At 51.1% G+C, this 18,977-nt stretch overlaps 1 protein-coding gene across 3 annotated transcripts in view; it reads left to right on the top strand.

The window, feature by feature from the left end:
- The window catches only part of LOC135396544 (E3 ubiquitin-protein ligase RNF123-like), a 502,532-nt gene that overhangs the window by 354,346 nt on the left and 129,209 nt on the right, over positions 1-18,977 (top strand). For all 3 annotated transcript variants that reach the window (XM_064627582.1, XM_064627583.1, XM_064627581.1), the window contains one exon: positions 691-821. In XM_064627582.1, coding sequence (XP_064483652.1) covers positions 691-821 — 131 coding nt within the window. The remainder of the gene's footprint in view (positions 1-690; positions 822-18,977) is intronic.

Genomic DNA, 18,977 nt, shown 5'->3' with positions numbered 1-18,977 from the left:
GAACCGAGGAAAATAATGTAAGAGAATGCAAGCTGACTGATGTATATGTGAGAGGAGCAATATTTCGTCGACTTTGAGACGCGGAACATTCAAAACCAGCAAAAACCACTTGCTCCATTACGGGTTTTGAGTCTGTATACATGGTTCCATCTCTGTCCTTCCATGTCACTTCAAACTCCAGAAATGTTGCAGTTTTCATAACAATTAATATGCTTTACAGCACCATGTGTTTCGTTTCTTTCCAAAATTGTAAATTGAAAAAATTAAAATTCGCAAAGAAAAAGCGTGAAAGGAAACTTTTTTTTGGATTGACACAAAATGTGTAGAAAGCTTACGTCGGTGGATTTAAGTATCTTGTGCGTGTTAAGCGAATATAATGTTGTCCTGTAAATTTACGATTGGCTCCTAAGATCTGGCGGACACTATAGCAAATTAACAGTCTAGGGTTCAGTGCGAGGTGTGTTGTACTATTTTCATCCGCAAGAGAAACAAAGTTCGCGACTTGTAGCACCTCAAAAATAAAACTTTTTTTTTTTTTTCAAAATGCAAAATCGCTGTTTTCCGAGGCCAAAATAAAAATTCTCGTTTTGTACTACAAACAGGATCGTAGAATTCCTTTGATAACCAAGACATTCCATGTTTCTGGGTTTTTCACACACAATTACATGGTATAGTTTATATCTGATGCAGGCACTACCAACAGCAATGGCAAGGCAGAAGGCACCCCGGGAAAGCTTGGTATGGCACACACCTACGTTTATTCCCTTTTTGACGGCATTGTGCGCCTGTATCATATCGGCGTACACGCACAACTGGTTAAGGTAGGTGACAATATGTTCTGCAATGTAGGTATCATGGACAGATCGCAATTCTTTGTTTCAGTTTGACGGTAGCATGTGGCTTTATTTTTTACTTGAAGCATTTCTGTCGTGCTCAGATGATGATAATTGCGGTCAAGCCCACTTTAAACAAACACTCGATTGATATAAACAGTTTCTCGTAAAGTGTACGAGCGCGCGCTTTTCTATTAGAACGAACTGTGGTGATCTTATCAACATGCATAAGAAGGAGAGGCAGTGGGACTGTGTGCATGGGTTGACGATATTCTCGCATTAGATGGAGCGAGCTCCAGATTGGTGATAGAACGTCCGGCGTGGCCGTGTGCTTTGATGGTAATTGTCAGGAGTGTTAACTGAAGACGACGGTGTTAGCACAGTGTACTTGTGTTGTAGAAGACGGCAATACAGTCTCATTGGTGTTTGGTCGCTGATTGCGCATGACATGACACCAGCACCACCAGCACCACCACCACCATGCGCATGACGCGTGGCTGCCAAGCAAAAAAAGAATTTAAAAAATCGTCCCATGCTTTATGAACGGTCGTGGTGTTGTGACTGGGCTCTATACTCGTGCAGTTTATCTTGCATTGTTTAGTGATAGAAAACAGCCGCCATTGACCTGTAACAGCCGATGACTCCCTAAATAAGAGACGAACGGGGCCGGTTGGTACATGACAACAGCGAAGACGACGAAAATAACACAGAGACAGCGAGCGTCGAGCTTTCAACTTATAATTTTAATCAACCTTTAATCGTATGATTAAAGGTTGAAAGTTCGACGTTCCCTCTCTTGGTCTCTGTGTTACTTTCGTCGTCTTCGCTGGTGACTCTCTAAACCTGCCCTGCGTGGGTGATTTTGACTTGATTGATATTTTGGTACATTCATACCAAAATTTGTGAGTAAACCTTACATGGCCGATTTGTAATATCGGTGCCTTCAATGCCAGCAGAAACGGACCGGTTCAGTCGCAGGTTTAGTGGTCTCCCGAGTAAATCCGACCAAAGATTCTTCGAGTTCAGGACACTGGAAACGGAGCTTCTTTGGTAGCCGTTTTCCGCAGCTGTGAACAACGTTCCTGATGACTTACAAATGGAACTGATTGACCTGCAGTGCGAAATACCGATATAGAACAAATTCGCAGAAGTTGGTGCAGCTTCGTTTTACTGTTACGTTGGACGAATGTATAAGTATCTGGCGATACGTATGTTGTCGCAGAGAAACCTATCCTCGTTCGCTACAACAGACGTCTAATAATAAGAAAGAAAAAAAAAAAAAAAACATGGTCGATCCATTGGTGGATCCGACGGAAATGCGTTAGCATTAAAACTTGAAAAGCCCTTTGGAACTCCGCTTCACAACACCTCACATCCCTTCAAGTGATCTAGTGTTATCTAACTTTCATGCAGAAAAAACACTTTTTGTGGACTCCTCCCTTGTTCATCCCGATAAATTCCACCCTCCATTTACTGTTGCTTTCCATATTTCTGCTTTAGCTTTTCATCACTGTAATGTTTCCTCTACCAACCTAATCGATGTGTACAGTCGTGGTGACTTCCTTGACCTGTACAACCGCTTCTCCTCCACAGTTTGGTCTGAAATCTTAAGATGCGGTGATATCGAGGTTGCCGCTGTTTAGTTTACGAATACCGTAGCTAAGGGCATCTTTGTTCCGATAGTCATACCTCGATCGAAGAGGTACCCTACGTGGTTTGCTCATGAATTAAAGTCCCTAATGAGAAAGGAGTTGCACTCTCACAGTATGTACGCGAAAACTAAACAGGTTGTTTAGTACACTAGGTTTCAACAGACTCGAAAGACCGTGAAATCACTCTACTTACGGGACCACCAGAACTATGAAAATTTTTTTCAGTCTTCCTTATTTAAAAAGCCTAGGTCGTTGTGGAAATACGGTAAGGAGAGAACCTCTCCTGCTACTGATACTATTCCTCTGATAGAAGACGACTGTCCTGTTACTACACCATCTGAGGTAGCTAACAAGTTTGCTGACTACTTCTCTTACGTGTTCGAGCCTGCTACTGATGCACCAAGTATATGTCCACTTGTCGATTCACCCTCCTGTCTCACCTTGTTAAGCGATGTGGGTCAACTTTTGCTCCCATGTTAACGGTGCTTTTTAACAGATCCCTCCGTTCTTCAGTTTTCCCATCTGTGTGGAAATCATCCCTTATTGTCCCTATACACAAAGGCGGTTCGAGAGCTGAAGTATCACATTACAGACCCATTTCGTTGTTGTCTTCTTTCTCCAAGATTTTTGAAAAAGTTGTTTTTGAACATCTATCGTTTATTTTTCGTTCTTTTTCTAACCATAGCACAACATGAATTTACACCTGACAGATTCGTTGAAACAAATATTGTTACCTATATTAACTACCTAAGCACGAACATTGAAAATCCTAAGCAAGTTGACTCTGTGTATTTTGATTTATCTAAGGCATTTGATACTGTTAACCATGGTTTGCTTACTTTCAAATTGTCATACTAGGGAATGGCATCTGAACTGTGCGCTTAGTTTTCATCATATCTTCATAATCGCTGTAACTATGTTCGGTACAAGGGCTCCTGCTCTCGTCCCTACTATATGTCTTCTGGTGTCCCACAGCGGTCGACCTTAGGTCCTTTACTTTTTAATGTGTTTATTAATGATTTACCAGCCTCTGTACGTAACTCATCGGCGACTCACTCCTATTATGAGGAGTCTACTTCCGCCGCCGAAGCCCTTTTTCACATTTTATGTGATATGTGGCAAGCATAAAAGACATGGAACGCAGAGTATGAACTCTTCGCTGTTGCAACGCACCTCAACGAACATTCCAGCAAGGTACAGGCAGCAACTTTCTTGATATGCATTGGTGACGTAGAGAGGCGAATCTACGATACCTTCGTGTTTGAAAATGAGGCCGACAAACAGAACATTGATGTCGTTCGCAGGAAGTTGAAGGCCCACATGTAACCAACAGACAATTTAACCTACCTTGAATTCGTCTTCGGGAAACGTAACCAGAAGGAAGGCAAAGGTTCGACGACTGGCTGACAGAACTCAGACCACTGGCTGGTCCGAGTGACGAAGACTACCTGCTTTTTCATTTGTCGGTAGGCAGTGTCCAGGCCGACGACCGTTGGATGTCGCAGGTAAAGATCGAACAAGACAAGTCATGCTACAAGATCGACACGGAGCCAGTTGCTCAGTCATCCCTATGAGGCTCCTGAACATGATAGCGATGAAGCACGTCATGAAGTGCCGAGCAGCGCTGAAGACCTTCGGGTTCAGTAAGTGAGCTGCCGGTAAAGTCGTCCTGGAAGTGTCGACGCCGCACATAAGGGTCTTGGAAGACTTCTTTGTTGTGGATGAAGAAGTCCAGACCACGCTTAGTGGGAACCTCTGCGAAAAACTCAGTCTGCTCAACAGAGTCGGATCCGTCAGCACAGCGGCACTGGACAGCCTCCCTCAGTACGGACATCTGAAGCAGTTCGAAGGTGTGTTCAGAGGGCTTGGGAAGCTCAAGGAAGTAGAATACCGAATTAAGTTACGACCAGGTTTGTAAGGCATGGTACGGCCTGCACGGAAAGTTCCGCTGGCACTCAGGAACAAAGTTAAAGCTAAGCTCCAAAGGATAGAAGCCGATACAGTCATAAAGGTAAATGTGCCCACTGAGTGTTCCAGTTACATGGTGGTCGTCTCGAAGCCAGGAAAGTTGCGAGTTTGTATGGATCCAGTCGACCTTAATCAATCTCTTCGAAGAGAGCACTCCCGATCGAGACCCTGGAGGAAGTGACATCCAGTCTTGCGGAAGCACGCTGGATTTTCTCCACGCTCGACACGTCGTCAGGTTTACGGCAAATTCTTCTTGATGAGGAAAGCTCGAGAACTTGCACCATGAGCACACCGTACGGGCGGTACCGTTTTACGACAATACCCTTTGGGATATGTACTGCACCGGAAGTCTTTCAGAATGCTATGAACGATGTACTGGAAGGCATCCCTCGTGTTGAGGTTGTGATGCATGACATTCTGGTGTGGGTTGCTGACAATCAAGACCACGACCTGGTCCACGCCTGGTCCAGTGATGCAGAGGGGTTGGCTTACAGTTAACTCTCAGCAAATGCCATTTTTCAAAAAACTGAGGTCAAGCACCTTGGACACGACTGGCCACCGGATGACTAAAGGTTGACCCAAATGGGGTGATAGATATCAGGGCCATTGCACCATCTAAGAATGTGCATGGGCTCCGAACATTTTTAGGAAGGATAACGTATACTTCAAGGTTTGTTCTGAATCTCTCGGATCAAACAGCAGCGCTCCGAGAGCCCCTCAAGAGCATAAAAATGGGCTCGAAGGACTTGAGGGGAAACCTGATCTCTGCTGTCCTGGAGGTCAGGAAGACGTTCGTCGGTCCAGGCGTTCGGCGGTGTGACATCCTTAGGTGTGAAGCCAGTGAGAGCCTGGCGTGTCCTCTGCGCTACGCGACGGAAATCACTTTCAGGACGGCATCGAATTTTCCTGAGGAGTGGGTGACGGGGAACGTGCGCGCGCAAACGTAGGAAGTGTCGAGCCGTTTCACGCTCACGGAGGACCTCCACCGGGAGTTCACCGGCTTCAGCTAGGACTTGCCGAGTTTCAGCCATTCTTGGATCTCCAAGGCAGCGACGAAGGCCTTGGGCGAACAGGGTCCGAAGGCCATTTCACGATGTTCTAGAAACCCTGTCCAAGACTGGAAGGCTGTAAAGCAGTCACCCTCTCCAAAGCCGCATGAACGGCTAGAAGGGAGCGTTGATCACAGCCCCAGCCTAAGCCAGAAAGATGTTGAATTGCAGGAAGCCATCGCTGCATTTCGGTTTCAAGGTGCTTAATGTGGCGAGCCCAGCGCAGGTTCGAGTCCAGAACCACACCAAGGAAGCGATGGGAACGCACAGGCTCGAGCTTCTTTGGACCCACCCAAAGAGGGAAATTACGCACAGCCTTGTGAGTGAAAGGGAGTTCGACGCACTTTTCGGGCGAAAGGGCCATTCCAAGTCGCGTAAGGTAGAGATGGATAGTGTTTAAGGCTTGTTGCCAACGGCGCTGAATGGCTGGTCGTGCTTGCCTACTGGTGGTGCTTGCCTACTGTCCAACGGGCAATGTCATCGGCATACACGGAGAGTGCTACCTTGCGAGGAACTATCGATTTTAGTTCTCCCATTACCACATTAAAGAGTGTAGGACTGAGAATGCTTCCTTGGGGTACGCCTTGATGAACAGGGTGCTTGGGGCTTTGGCCGTGGGATGTGCGGACAGCGACAGTTCGGTCTGTAAGGAAATCGTGGAGCCAGCTGAAGAGGCGACCAGATACGCGAAAAAACCGCAACCCGTGGAGCACACAGATTAGAGCCCTGCACGGGCCGACTTTTTCGGGCACGACCCGGCCCGGGCGCATCGAAAAATGGCCCGACCCGACCCGGGCCCGGACCTTCGTATTTTTATGCGGCCGGGCCCGGCCCGGTGACCCAGTGAGTAGAGCCCGGCCCGGCCCGGTGACTCGGCGAGTAGATCCCGGCCTAGTATTTCGAGCCGCAACGTACGAGTTTCGGGCGATTATCAAACAAATTTATAAGTAAATTTATAAGGAGAGAAGGCAGACATAAAGTGATGGCGGTTTAACACAGTAACCGCACGAGACCAAATTAAATCCAGAACGCACGCGGGCATGGGCGTTATCGTTACACTGTCAAGATTTTGCGGAGGTAGAGGATCGATGCTGTCGACAAACTCCTTCTCCCAGTCCCTACCCCTCTCACCAAGCTTTGCCAAAGTGATTGTGAAATACGTGAGCAGTGAGGAGCAATGTAAAGTGGCTTTGAGAATGTTCATGTGCATAATGCAGTGACCTTTGCCTGTCTTTGCAAAACATGCACAGGAATGGCGCAAGCGAAAGATGATATGAACTAATGCATCTCCATTGTGTGGAATTAGCTGCCTGGCCCGGCCGGACCTGACTCTCGGAAAGATATTTGTCGGCCCGGGCCCGGCCCGGCCCGCGGTGCTGGCGTATTTTGTCGGCCCGGGCTCGGCACGGCCCGGAGCACACAGACAATAACAAGCCCGGCCCGGCCCGCGGGCCGGGTCGGGAGCCCGTGCCCGTGCAGGGCTCTAACACAGATGTGCGAGACGGTATCATATGGGCGCTCAATGTCCAGGAAGACCGATACAATGAGCACGATGCCGATGAGCACGAGCATGTTGGACTGTTGAAACTTGGTCGAGAACTGGATCCATGGAGCTTCGGTGGCGACTAAATCCAGCCATTTCTTGAGGGAACGGACCTTGTTTTTCGAGCCACCAATCGAGGCGATGCAAAACCATTCTCTCCATCAGTTTTCCCATACAGCTTGTCAGGCTCACAGGGCGAAAGGAGGATAGGGCATTTAGGGGTTTGACTGGTTTCAGGATGGGAACAACTAATGCCTCCTTCCACGTAGATGGTACGGATCCCTGTCGCCAAGACGTATAAACATGAAAGACAGCTTGGAGTGGCTGCTCGTCAAGGTTTCGCAGTGCGGCATAGGTGATTTTACCTGGTCCAGGGGACGACCGCACATTCACAAGTTTCAACGCAGTCTTCAGCTCGATTAGAGTAAAATCGCGGTCTATAACGTCCGGTGAGCGGGGCCAGTCTTGGCGGATTTCTGTTTTCAAGCTCTGGACAAAACGGTTGTGTACCGCAGACGTTGAGGCAGTCGCCGGAGATGAACACCAGTCTGCTTTAGAGCACTTGAAAGAAGAGCTCACACAGACGCCGGTCCTCGCTTACTACCAACCTGGAAAGCAGATAGCTCTATCTGTTGACGCCAACCAGCAGAGCATGGGGGCCGTTATTTTGCAAGAAGAAAAACCTCTGGGGGGGGGGGGGATATGTTTATTAAGAAAAAGAAAGGAAAGGAAAAAACCTCTAGCATATTCGTCGAGGCTGTGGCGGCCCGTGGATGACGATGATGACGTGCCTCTGCTGGCGTGAGCCGCTGCTCCTGCCAGCCAGTTCTACCGGCATCGTCCTAGCGTGAGGCCCGCACATCTGAATGCTGGGACATTCCACCACTGCCGGTCAGGACTTATGTAGAGGAACACCATATCCTCTACATTTGGTGACCCGAACAAATAACACAATGTTCCGCTAATTCGGCCTAGTGCCAACCCAAATTTGGCAACCAATATGCACGCAAGATCAGAACAGGCACGCAAGATCACATTCGAAGCCATCACTGAAGGGTCCGGTGCACCGTTCTACCGAGGAACAGCTAGACGAAAAGTTGTCGCCTAGCGGTTCCTTGGTAGGACGGTGCTACACTCACTAGAACTCGGTGCTAGAACTCGCTACGCGTTTCGCAATGGCACTCCTCAAGCTTTCACCAGCGGCACCTTCCCGAGCATCACGCTCCCATGCCGGTCGCGGTACGCCGCTGGCGACTGCATGGACCCATCCGCATCGCCAATGCCAGTCCCAAGAACACTGCCCGCCTCGCCTTCCCACCGAAGGTTCTACAAGGTACAAGATGCTGGCAGCCCATCCAATTGCGGTTAAGAAGCAAGGGGCCAGCGTTCCACATGGGACACGGATGCCACTGAGTTCTATTCCCGGTCTCCCCGTACTCCACGATGGTCCTACCCGGCACTCTCATTGGCGACAACACTAGTAGCTCACTGCTCAAGAACCGGTCACTGTTCCGTCGCCGCCCTCTCTGGATCACATCGGCCTACCTACCTGCTCTCCGCTTCGGCACGCCCCTGGAACCGGCTCGATCAGCGCTTATCCGCACCATTCATCCGGTACTTCTGCCCATTCAGCACAAGACGCAATTCCAGTCGTCCCCGTTTCACGTGTAACCCCCTTTCTCCTCTTCACGTACCGACGCGGACCTCAACCGCTAGCTCTACACCACTCCGCGTCTGAGCTCAGACGCGGAGTGGTGTAGAGCTAGCGGTTCCGGTCCGCGGGGGACCTGCGGGGGACTAGTACCTATACTGAAATTTAATTTACGCTGGCCGTTGAGTCAGATTGGCTCGCCCGTAACGCCTACAAATCTCCTACGCGGACCGTCCATACAGAAATTTGCAATATGAACCCCTTTCTCTTGAAGTTCTCTGATACCACTTTCTTTTACGAGTGTCATACCAGAGCCCCTTGTCAACGCATTCACTGTACATTCGACTACAGGGCACGACCAATCAGCACTATCTCGTCATCACCCTGGGACGACATCCCTTCCACGCGCGTGCTCCGCATCGAGGAATTTGCTGGTTTTCTGTTTCCCTTGCAGATTGATCGGACGGGTGCAATTCCTTCGGAATCGTCCGATTCATATAGTCTGGTATCTGGCCATGGTCCAGCGGACAATTTCGTGAAATGTGCCCCAGGTCACTACACCTGTAGAACCTAACGTTCTCTCTCTGCCATCGGCCGTAGCAGCGCCCTTATTCTCTACGGCGTTCATTCGGACCCCTTCGCCATTCTTGAGCCTCTGTTTTCTGCATCAAAAGCTCTTCTAGCCGAGCAAGCCTCTCCGTCGGTCTTTCAGTTTCGGGATTCGTAGTCGGTTCCTCAATAATCGCACGAACCGTGTCAGTTGATCCGGTTGTGAGTGCTTCATTTCGCTGCTCACGCACTGCCTCCTTTACACACCTGTTTGAGCCCCGTCAGGTATTTGGACAATACGAAACGCCTTATAGGGTCTCTTAGCCCACCAACAAACTGCGCTGTGAGCTGTTTCTCTAGATATTGACGAGCGTGTTGCTATGAGTTTTCTGAGCAGTCGAACGCGTCGTATGCTGACAGTTGAAATCTGCCAAGATCCTCTTTCAGATTTTGGCGAGCATCAAGAAAATTTCGAAGACGGACAGACCGCGGCGCGGTGCCAAACCGCTCGAGAGCAATGCGCTTGAAATCGGAATAACTTTTTGCACTTTTAGCATTCATGTCTTTCCACGCGAATTCGTACACGGCGCCTCCCACGCGGCACTTGGTCATTCCTAACTTTTTCGCCTCTGTCCAATCACCCATGTCTGCAATCTGTTCAACAATTTCAAAAAAGTCTTATCGAGGTACCGCTTCTGTCCTCGGAGAAGGGTTGGATTACATTGGCCAAAGCGAGAACATTCGCGGTTCCTGACATTATGGTAGACTGCATAACTGGTGCTTCGCCCGAGGCAGTCATCATGCAACTTCAGTACCTCTCTCGTATGTTTCCTAAGTGGGGGTTTCGCTTCAGTACACAGCAATTTTACGTCAAGTTTACAGGCCACAATTCACAGCGGATGTTATGAGTGCACAAATCGGCACGGGTCCACGCTGGGTAAAACACACGAGACAATGAAATGCCAAGGCAAACATCATTTAACCTATCCTGACACCTAGTTACACGACGGTGGCCGCGACAGGACAACAAGGTTTCGGCTTACAGTCTCGCAGGGTGCGATGACCTCCTTTCTTTCAGCAGCGGGGCAGCGGAGCTCTTGCTTCTCTGGGCGTCTGTGAATCCTCTTTTGTTCACTGGGGGGCTTGAGGCATCACTACTGTGCGGGCAAGTCGGCGGGCACCTCCACGGAACGGCGAGGCATCGGTCGGAATCGCTGGCACGCCTCGAGAACTTCAGTGGGCGCTCTCGCACGAACATCGGCAACTCTAGTGGCAGGGATTCCCTGGTGCTCCTTGCTTCCCTTTTTCCCGTGGATGCTTTTAAGGGTTTTCCAAGGTCTCGGCCGTGACCCCGAATGGCCGGTCGCTAGACGCAATACTGTGTATTGTGAGGACGCCTGGGCAAAGACGCTCTCACGCAACGTTCGTCGTGGAGGTTTCCATAGATGAAATCGAGCGCGATATTAGCAGCGCACGTGTCCTTCGCACTGTCGACATGTCGCGAATGAGGGTTTTTGAGGACACGGGTAGGTCGACTTCCAGGTGGTTGGCGGAAGATGAATTCCGAAAGGTTGCCAAGTCAGTGTCCTCACTTCGCTGTTGCCCTGGCAGTGAAATCGACAGCTGGTGACGGGGAGGCAGCGATGGTGTTGACGTCGAGACGCGATGATGCGTCGGCAACGACGTTGCTACTTCCGTCGATATGCTGAATGTCGGTGGTGAATTCACTCACGAAGGACATGTGACGAAGTTCTCGTGGTGAATGATTCGAACTGCCGGAGTTGATGGTAAATGTGAGGGGCTTGTGGTCAGCAAAGATGGTAATCTGACGTCCCTCCAGGAAATGGCGGTAATGCTTGACAGCCAGATACCTTGCGAGCAATTCGCGGCCGAATGTGCTGTACCTGGTTTCAGCAGGTTTCATCTTCATGGAGAAGAATCCGAGTGGCTACAAGTGCCCATAGTCGTCTCGTTGGTGAAGTGGGGCTCCGACAGCTTTCTTCGAAGCGTCAACCACGAGACACGTTGGTGCACCGGGGCGAGGGTGGGCCAAACGAACGCCGTCGGAAAGGGCTTGTTTTGCTTGGTCGAACGCATTTTTCGCTTCAGGGTTCCATTCGACGGCACTGGCTGGATTCCGTGGGCCAGACAAGAGGTCGTGAAGAGGCTGGAGAATTTGGGCGCAGTGAGGAATGAACCGTCGGCAGAAGTTCACAAGTACCAAGAATTCTTCCAGCTTTCGACGGGTCGGTGGTAGGGGAAAGTCTTTGATGACGTCGACTTTCACTGGCAGCGGTGTTATGCCGTGCCGATCAGTGCGATGACCAAGGAATTTTAATGAATCTCCGTATAAGGTGCACTTTGCAGCGTTGATCACCACGCCATTGTGCTGCAGTCGTTGGAAAAGCAGTCGAATGTGATGTTCATGCTCTTCCTCTTACGTGCTGGCGACGAAGATGTCGTCGACGTACGTGAAGCAGAAATTGAGTCACCGTAACCCATCGTCGAGGAATCTCTGGAAGGTCTGAACGGCGCTACGGAGGCTAAATGGCATGCGTACATACTCAAAGAGACCGAAAGGTGTTATGATGGCCGTTTTGGGAATGTCCGCAGACTGTACAGGGATTTGGAAGTAGGCCTTGGTGAGGTCAACCTTGGAGAAAATAGTGGAGCAATGTAGATGAGATGTGAAGTATTGGACGTGTGGGGCTGGGTATCTGTCCAGAACGGTGACGTTGTTTAACGCACGATGGTCCCAACACTGTCTCCAGTCGCCGGGATTCTCTTTGTGGACCATATGCAGGGGGAGGGGGGGGATGCCCACGGCCTGAAAGACGCGCGAACGATGCCAATCCCTAACATATGGTTGAATTCACGCTTGGCAATCGCAAGACGTTCAGCAGGGAGGCAAGAGTATACAGATGCACGATGTGGTGAGTGACGTTGTGGCGCGCTGGAGTTGGAGATGGTGTAGCATCAGGAAAGTCTCGCAGGAGAGATGAGAACCGAGTAGATGTCGAAGAGAGAACAAACGTACGACCGATGGAGGAGTAAGAAGATGGCACTCCGAGGATGCTCAATGTGGTGAAATTGTCCGCGAGCGTCTTCTGGCGTACATCGACGAGGAGATCGAAGAACTTGATAAAATCGGCTGCTAGAATAGCGCGGCGAAGATCAGCGATGGCGATTACTGAAATGTTCCGCGAAGTCTGAGGTTCAGAGTCAGTGAACGTTCTCGGTGAGTGGTGATGGCAGAGTGGTTGATTTCGCGCAAGTTGTACTCTGGAGAGCGCAAACGACGGTCTTGTGTGGTTGATGGAAGGATGCTTACGTCAGCACCAGTGTCCACAAGGAACCGCATACAGGAGCACTTATCAGCAAAGAAGAAGAGACGGCTTCCGCATTCCCCGGCAGCACCAGCCGTCGTTAGTGGCTGGGGGTGGCATTTCATGATCTTGCACAGGGTGGGCGGCAGCGCTAGGCGGCGTCACCGAACGTGTGGTGGTACCAGCACATGTTACCGTTGTTGGCCGGTGAAGCTGAGCGTGTGCGACGGGACCGCGATTCGTGTTGTTCGACCGCGCTGGCGTGTTTTTTTTTAAATTCCGTTTTAGCGCCGCGAACCAACTGTGGCTATGAGCGGCGTACAGACGTGGACAGATGGAGAGAGGACAGCAGGAAGGAGTGGGGGACAGGGGGTTAGTATTCGTCCTGGGCCGATTTCAAGGGGAACTGTGCCGACATTTGTCTGCTGGTGTGTTGTACGGCCGAAACCTTGCATGTATGCTACCATGTTTGCCAAGTGTGCCACTGTGCGCTGTAGTTGCTCGACGTTAGCCGTAGGTGTGGCGACGTAATTGGACATTGGCGTACCCTGTTGAAGAGATGGGTGACTGACGCACCGGAGCTTGAGGTCGACGCTGCGGCTCCGTCAACCGACGCTATCGCATGTGTTGTCTGAACCGAAATTTCCAAGATGCGGTCAGAGAGACGTGCCTGGTCTTCGATGGCGATATCGCCTGCTGCTGTAAGTGCCTTGCACTTGCGATGTCTGGCGCTGCAGAAACAGCTAACGTAATATCGTGTTGTCCAGGGTGTTGGGGCCAAGCAGTTGCTGCATGCGTCGCAAAAGTTGTGACGGCTTCCTGTCACTGAGTTCCTCCGCGGTGAGGAGGTGTTGAAAACGTCGTAGTTCCGACGCTGCTGTCCGCCGAATCTGCTCCTCTTTCACTTTATCGTACTGGGCGTGCGGAGGATGTGACACCATAATATCGCGCACTTCTGCAGCAATCTCTGATGGCAGAGCACTAATAACATGTCCGTATTTGTTAGTCTGGAAGGCAAATTCCACGTGCACAGAATTGTGCCTCGACTTGGCAAAACCAAAGTTCAGACGGCTAATAGTGGGGTTGTTTCAAACTCACGGCTTCAATATGATGTTCGTGAACTGGAGCCTGGGCTGCGGTACCTTCGGAGGGTTCGGTGCCAGGCATGGCGATGTGTGGTGGACGAAGGAGCGAACACGGCGAAGTGGAGTGTAATCCAGTATCACAGCGCGCACGATGATGAGCAGAGAAGCGTGTGGAGAACGTGCACAAAAGTTCAACGTCAGGGGTCACCAATTCGTTTCGACGTGTACAGGGTCACCAGTTGTAGGACAGAGAATTTCGAGTCACAGAAGAAAGACAACTACTTTACATTATGAGCTGTGTTTATTGTAGCATCTGCTTCCTTCGCAACCCCAGCCCAGACTCCCTCCTCTGGACGCGCAAACCGAGTCAGTTTACACCGCGTCCATGGGCCAGACCACGCATGCCAGGCGACATAGCGAGTTAGAAGAAATTTACAGCTTAGCGCGTCCGCATGATCGGTCTGGCACGGCGTGTGTCTGTGAGGATGTGGGGGCTGCGAAGGTAGTTGGTTTGTTGAAATTATAGAGCGACCTTATCGGCTGCTACACGGCCATCGCGTCTGCATCCCCCCCGGCAATGGGGACACACCTGCGAACTCTATACTGCGAATGCTCCACAGAATAGCGCCTCCGCTGTAACTCTGGGGCGTGTGTGTTGCCGGACGACGTGACGACGGACGACGACGTGACGGAAGACGGAGTTCACGGTGAGCAGACGTGCTTCCATTGTGCTCTTGCCCGGTTACCAGTTTTAGGCCTAACATCTCCGAAGTACAGCTAGTTTCCTACTTAGTTTCACGCCCGAATCAGCTGAGCCTCAGTGGCTCCCTCGCAATCCCTGCTGTCGTTGCACCGCGCAGTTTATGCAGGCCTGCCATTAGGCAGTCCTGTGCTCTGCAATGAACCCTGAACGTTGCCTTAGCTGTACCACCGCTGTGGAACGCAGCTCCTCGGACGCGATGCCTCCGCCGGTCATCAGCGAACTACCCGCAAGCCCTATCCAGGTTGCCCAGATCAACACAGAAAACTCAGCTGGTAACTTCATGACTCTCTCAGAGAAGCTTCCGCTCGCTCTTCAAAGAGCTCCCACTACGCCCGCATCGTCCTCTGATCAGACAGCGACCTTCTCGCCTGCGATACAGGAGGGAGACGCGGCACTCCACGCATTACATCTTGACGGCGGCGGGTTCCAACTCCACCGTCAACAACGAAAACGGCGAAGGCAACAAGGCCGCCGCCAAAGTACCTCCTCCTCCTCCTCGAGCAACGACACGGTGAAACGTGCAAGTGTATCAAGAAACGTATCGCCCACTTGGACGTCTGCAACGCCCACAGTCCTATTCCGACCAGTCGGCACCGAAAACAGTGTATCGTCTCTGCGTCTGACCAAACTGGAGCAATACTTAGAATCTGAGGCTTCAAATGAACTTTCCGAAATACGCGTCAACCGCAACAAAAACATTGTTGCAGTGGATTTGAAAACTTCTGGAGGCGTCAACAAGCTTCTATGCACAATTATCTATGCGCGATCCCTGTTCGTGCTTTCGTGCCGCCACCTCCGGGGTCAACCACTGGTCTGGTCCACGTGTCTGACACAACCGTAAGTGACTGCACTATCGCACCACGTATCCGTTCAGACATCCCGATCGTCAGCGTCCACAGACTTGGGAAAGCTGGTGAGTGTGTGAAAGTGGTATTCTCCCACGGGCCACTCCCCGAGAACGTACATATTGGGATAGTGATTTTCCCCGCAACTGCTTTTCGGATAAATCCTACGGAATGTCATAAATGTTGACGGTTCGGCCACGTCAGTACAGCCTGCCGTCGCATCCAGGTATGCGCAAAGTGTTCAGGAGATCGTGAGGTGCAAAACTGTGCAGATAAAAACTGTATAAAGTGTGTAAACTGTGGAAAGCAGCATATGATGACCGATAAGACCTGCCCTGTACGGCAACTCGAGACAGCTGCATACAGGTTCAGTGTCTCCAGTGAAGTCCCAATGAACGAGGCTCGGGAAGCAATGCGACAGAGGAACGTCCAGCAACCTTTTCTTGAACTTTCGGAAAAGAACTGCCCAGAAGCCTTGGGGCACCGTCCGGCCGATTCGTGTCATTCAGGCTCCTACGCTTCCGCTCTGGCGCTCCAAGCCGCTCCAAGCGACCGCCTGATACACAGCCACATGGCATAACCGGAAAGAAAACATCAGACCAGAAAATTTCAGACCAGACGCACGAGTGCCAACTTCCCTCCAACAGCAATACCAGCAGGGACGCACCTATACTCAAGGGGACCTCAAAGCCAGCGGAGGCTACAGCGAACGGACATCAGGAGGGACCACACGCACAATCTCGCTCGACTCAATCTCGCCCGTCTGTGATAATCACGATAATCAACTTCGCCTTCAGAGCGCTACAACACCGCTCCCAGCGCACTTGGATCCCGAAGGGCATCCGGGATTTCCTAACGCTATTTTGCACCACTGCAGCACACCCTGACCTCTCTCTTCACGGTGTAGCGGCATGTTTCATCAACAACTGCATCAAATACTGAGTTCCTTCCCTCATTGGGGTTCTTGTCAGACAAGCTCAGTGTCACTTTAAACCGGCATGGCAGGATACCACAAAATATTACAATGGAACTGTGCTGGGCTACGCCCCAAGCTGTCCGAACTTAAACTTCGGCTCAAAAAATCTCATTACAGTATCTTCGCACTTCAAGAAGCCAACATTCCACACACGTGCAACATCGGGGGGTTCGTCAAGTACACCACAGCCACCATTCCCACTTTTCAACACGACAGTGCCGCCATATTCGTTCTCCAAAGCCTCCCGCACCAATAACTACCGTCCCAGCACCTCTCTGACGAAGTCACGGAGTGCGTAGCAGTGCAGGTTCTTATTGGTCAGCACAAGATCGCCGTAGTCTCTGTCTACATCAGGCCACACGCGACGGGACGGCACGTCGCCCCCTCACACATAACAAGGATTCGGAAAGCTTTGCCTGGACCTCTGATAATATGCGGAGACCTCAACGCCCACCATCCTCTCTGGGGCGCAAAGTCCACAGACAGACGCGGCGAGGACATAGCTGACTGTCTCGCAGACTCTGACCTGCCAACGTGCCTACTACCTCGGACCTGCCAATACAGGCGAAGCCACATTCTTTAGATACCCACACTCCTATGCTATTGACGTCACGCTCCACTCCACTGATGTCCCAGCGCACTGGTCTATCCTCTTCGACACCTGGAGAAGCGATCACTTCCCGATTGAGGTCACGTTAGCCTACAAGGAAAAACACAAAAAGAAAACAGTGCACAGTAGTTAACTGGGACAGGTACTGCGCCGGATTTTCCACGGACCACGATGACGTTTCCAGCATCATAAGGCGGTGCCTTGCCTACGCGTCTGTGACCATCGCTGTCCCTTGCAACAGTCCTAAGCCGGACCTCAAGTACCTTCGCCTCTGCTCAGTCCGCCAAAGAGCACAACGCATCCTGCGACGCCACCCCTCTGCAACGAACAGGACCGAGTATCAACGGGTCTCAGCTGTACTGCGGCGCTACGCAAATACCTTACGCCGAGCCCAGTGGAGATCTTTCTCCGCATCCCTAAGCGAATACACACCGTCCAGAAAAATATGGGGCGTGGCAAACGCACTTATAGGACATTCCAAAAGCGGAAATCCTTTCGCTCCATTAGCCATGGCTGTAAGAACACATCGATGGAGGAGCTCACCGAGGACTTTGCAAGCAAGTTCGGCGATGGCAGGGTCGTTCCTGCAACCGCAAAATACGCCGTCCGACCTCGATCTCCCCTTTACAAAGTGCGAGTTACAACACGCACTATGTCACCTAAAGGCAAAATCGGCCCCGGGAGCCGATGGCATAACCTACCAAGCTTTGAGAAACCTCCCCCCATGTGGTTCCCAGACCCTTCTGAATTATATCAACAACGTATGGGTATCGGGTAACGTGCCTGCCGAGTGGCGAGAGAGGGTCATGGTTCTCATTTTAAAGAGGGGCAAACCAGTCAACGACATACGATCCTCTCGTCCCGTGTCCCTCACCTCATGTATCGCCAAACTCACAGAGCGCATGCTGCTCAGGCGACTGTCGTTGTTCCTGGAAGCCAAAGCTATCCTTCCAGACCAAATGACCGGATTCAGAACACACCTAAGTGGTGCTGACGCACTATTAGACTTCATGTCCGACGTGGACAATGCCACAAAGTGCAAAAAGAGGACCGCAGCGGTTTACTTCGACGTCGAATGTGCCTTTGACACGGTGTCAACTAACATAGTTGTAGAATTCCCCAATGAGCGACGGAGTCACAAGTGCATACAACCGTCCCAAACCGGGACTCATTCTAGAAGAACCTTATTCCTTTTTCGTCTTCTTCCCCCACCTAACACCGTCGGCCCTTCTTCCTCGTCCACATTACTCCCCCGTTGTTGAATCCATCCCTCCGTGGATGGTACGGAACGATATTCCCTATGGATGCTTTCTCTTCGGTTCCCTTGGATCCCATATAGACTATGGCCTTCACAGCTCCGTTATGGCGGATCACCTTTGTCACCGTGTAAGGCCCGGTAAACGGGACTCGTCCACCCGTTAACCCACACCGTACGAGTACACAGTCTCCCACTTCCAATTGCGGTATCTTTGTGTTGCGACGTTTGTCGAAGTACATTTTCATACGACGCCTGTATTCGACTCTCTCGTTAGGGGTCAGGGGTCTCTCATTTAGGACGAGCCGTTCCGTAATGCCGAGCTCCTTGTCTGCTTGTAGGATAGGAGGCGTCTGGTGGAGCGCGAAGTGGGGGCTACAGCCGAGTGCTCTAGTATGTGACCTGTTGTGGTGTTTCACTGCTGCCTCTAGAGCACACTTCCATCCGCCACGATATTGAGGGTAGGCGGCTATGTAGTTCTTAATATCCCTGATGGCTCTCTCCGCTAGCCCGTTTGCTGCCGGGTGGTATGGGGTCGTAGTCCGCAGGGTAATGCCTTTCTGCAACGCCCATGTCTTTAGTTTCCTGCTCCGGAAGGCTGGCCCGTTATCTGAAATAACGACTTCAGTATCCTTGAACATCTCCCTTCCGAGAAGGCTGACGACTGCATTGGCGTCTTCCTTCCCTGGCCTTGCTGCGACCATCCTGGTGCACTGGTCAATTGCCAATAAGAACGCTTGGGTACGGGGGACCCCTTCTGCTTTCTTTTTAACTTCAGCAAAGTCCACATGAACGACACGGAATGGTACCGCCGAATGCTCTGGGATGACCATAAGATCAGTCTGCTGTCGGTATTTCGCGTGGTTCATCTG

Source organism: Ornithodoros turicata, chromosome 6 (assembly GCF_037126465.1).
Source record: "Ornithodoros turicata isolate Travis chromosome 6, ASM3712646v1, whole genome shotgun sequence".
In the NCBI taxonomy this organism is placed as follows: domain Eukaryota; kingdom Metazoa; phylum Arthropoda; class Arachnida; order Ixodida; family Argasidae; genus Ornithodoros; species Ornithodoros turicata.
The sequence above is the reverse complement of the archived record's forward strand: the minus strand, read 5'-3'. Positions and strand labels throughout refer to the sequence as shown.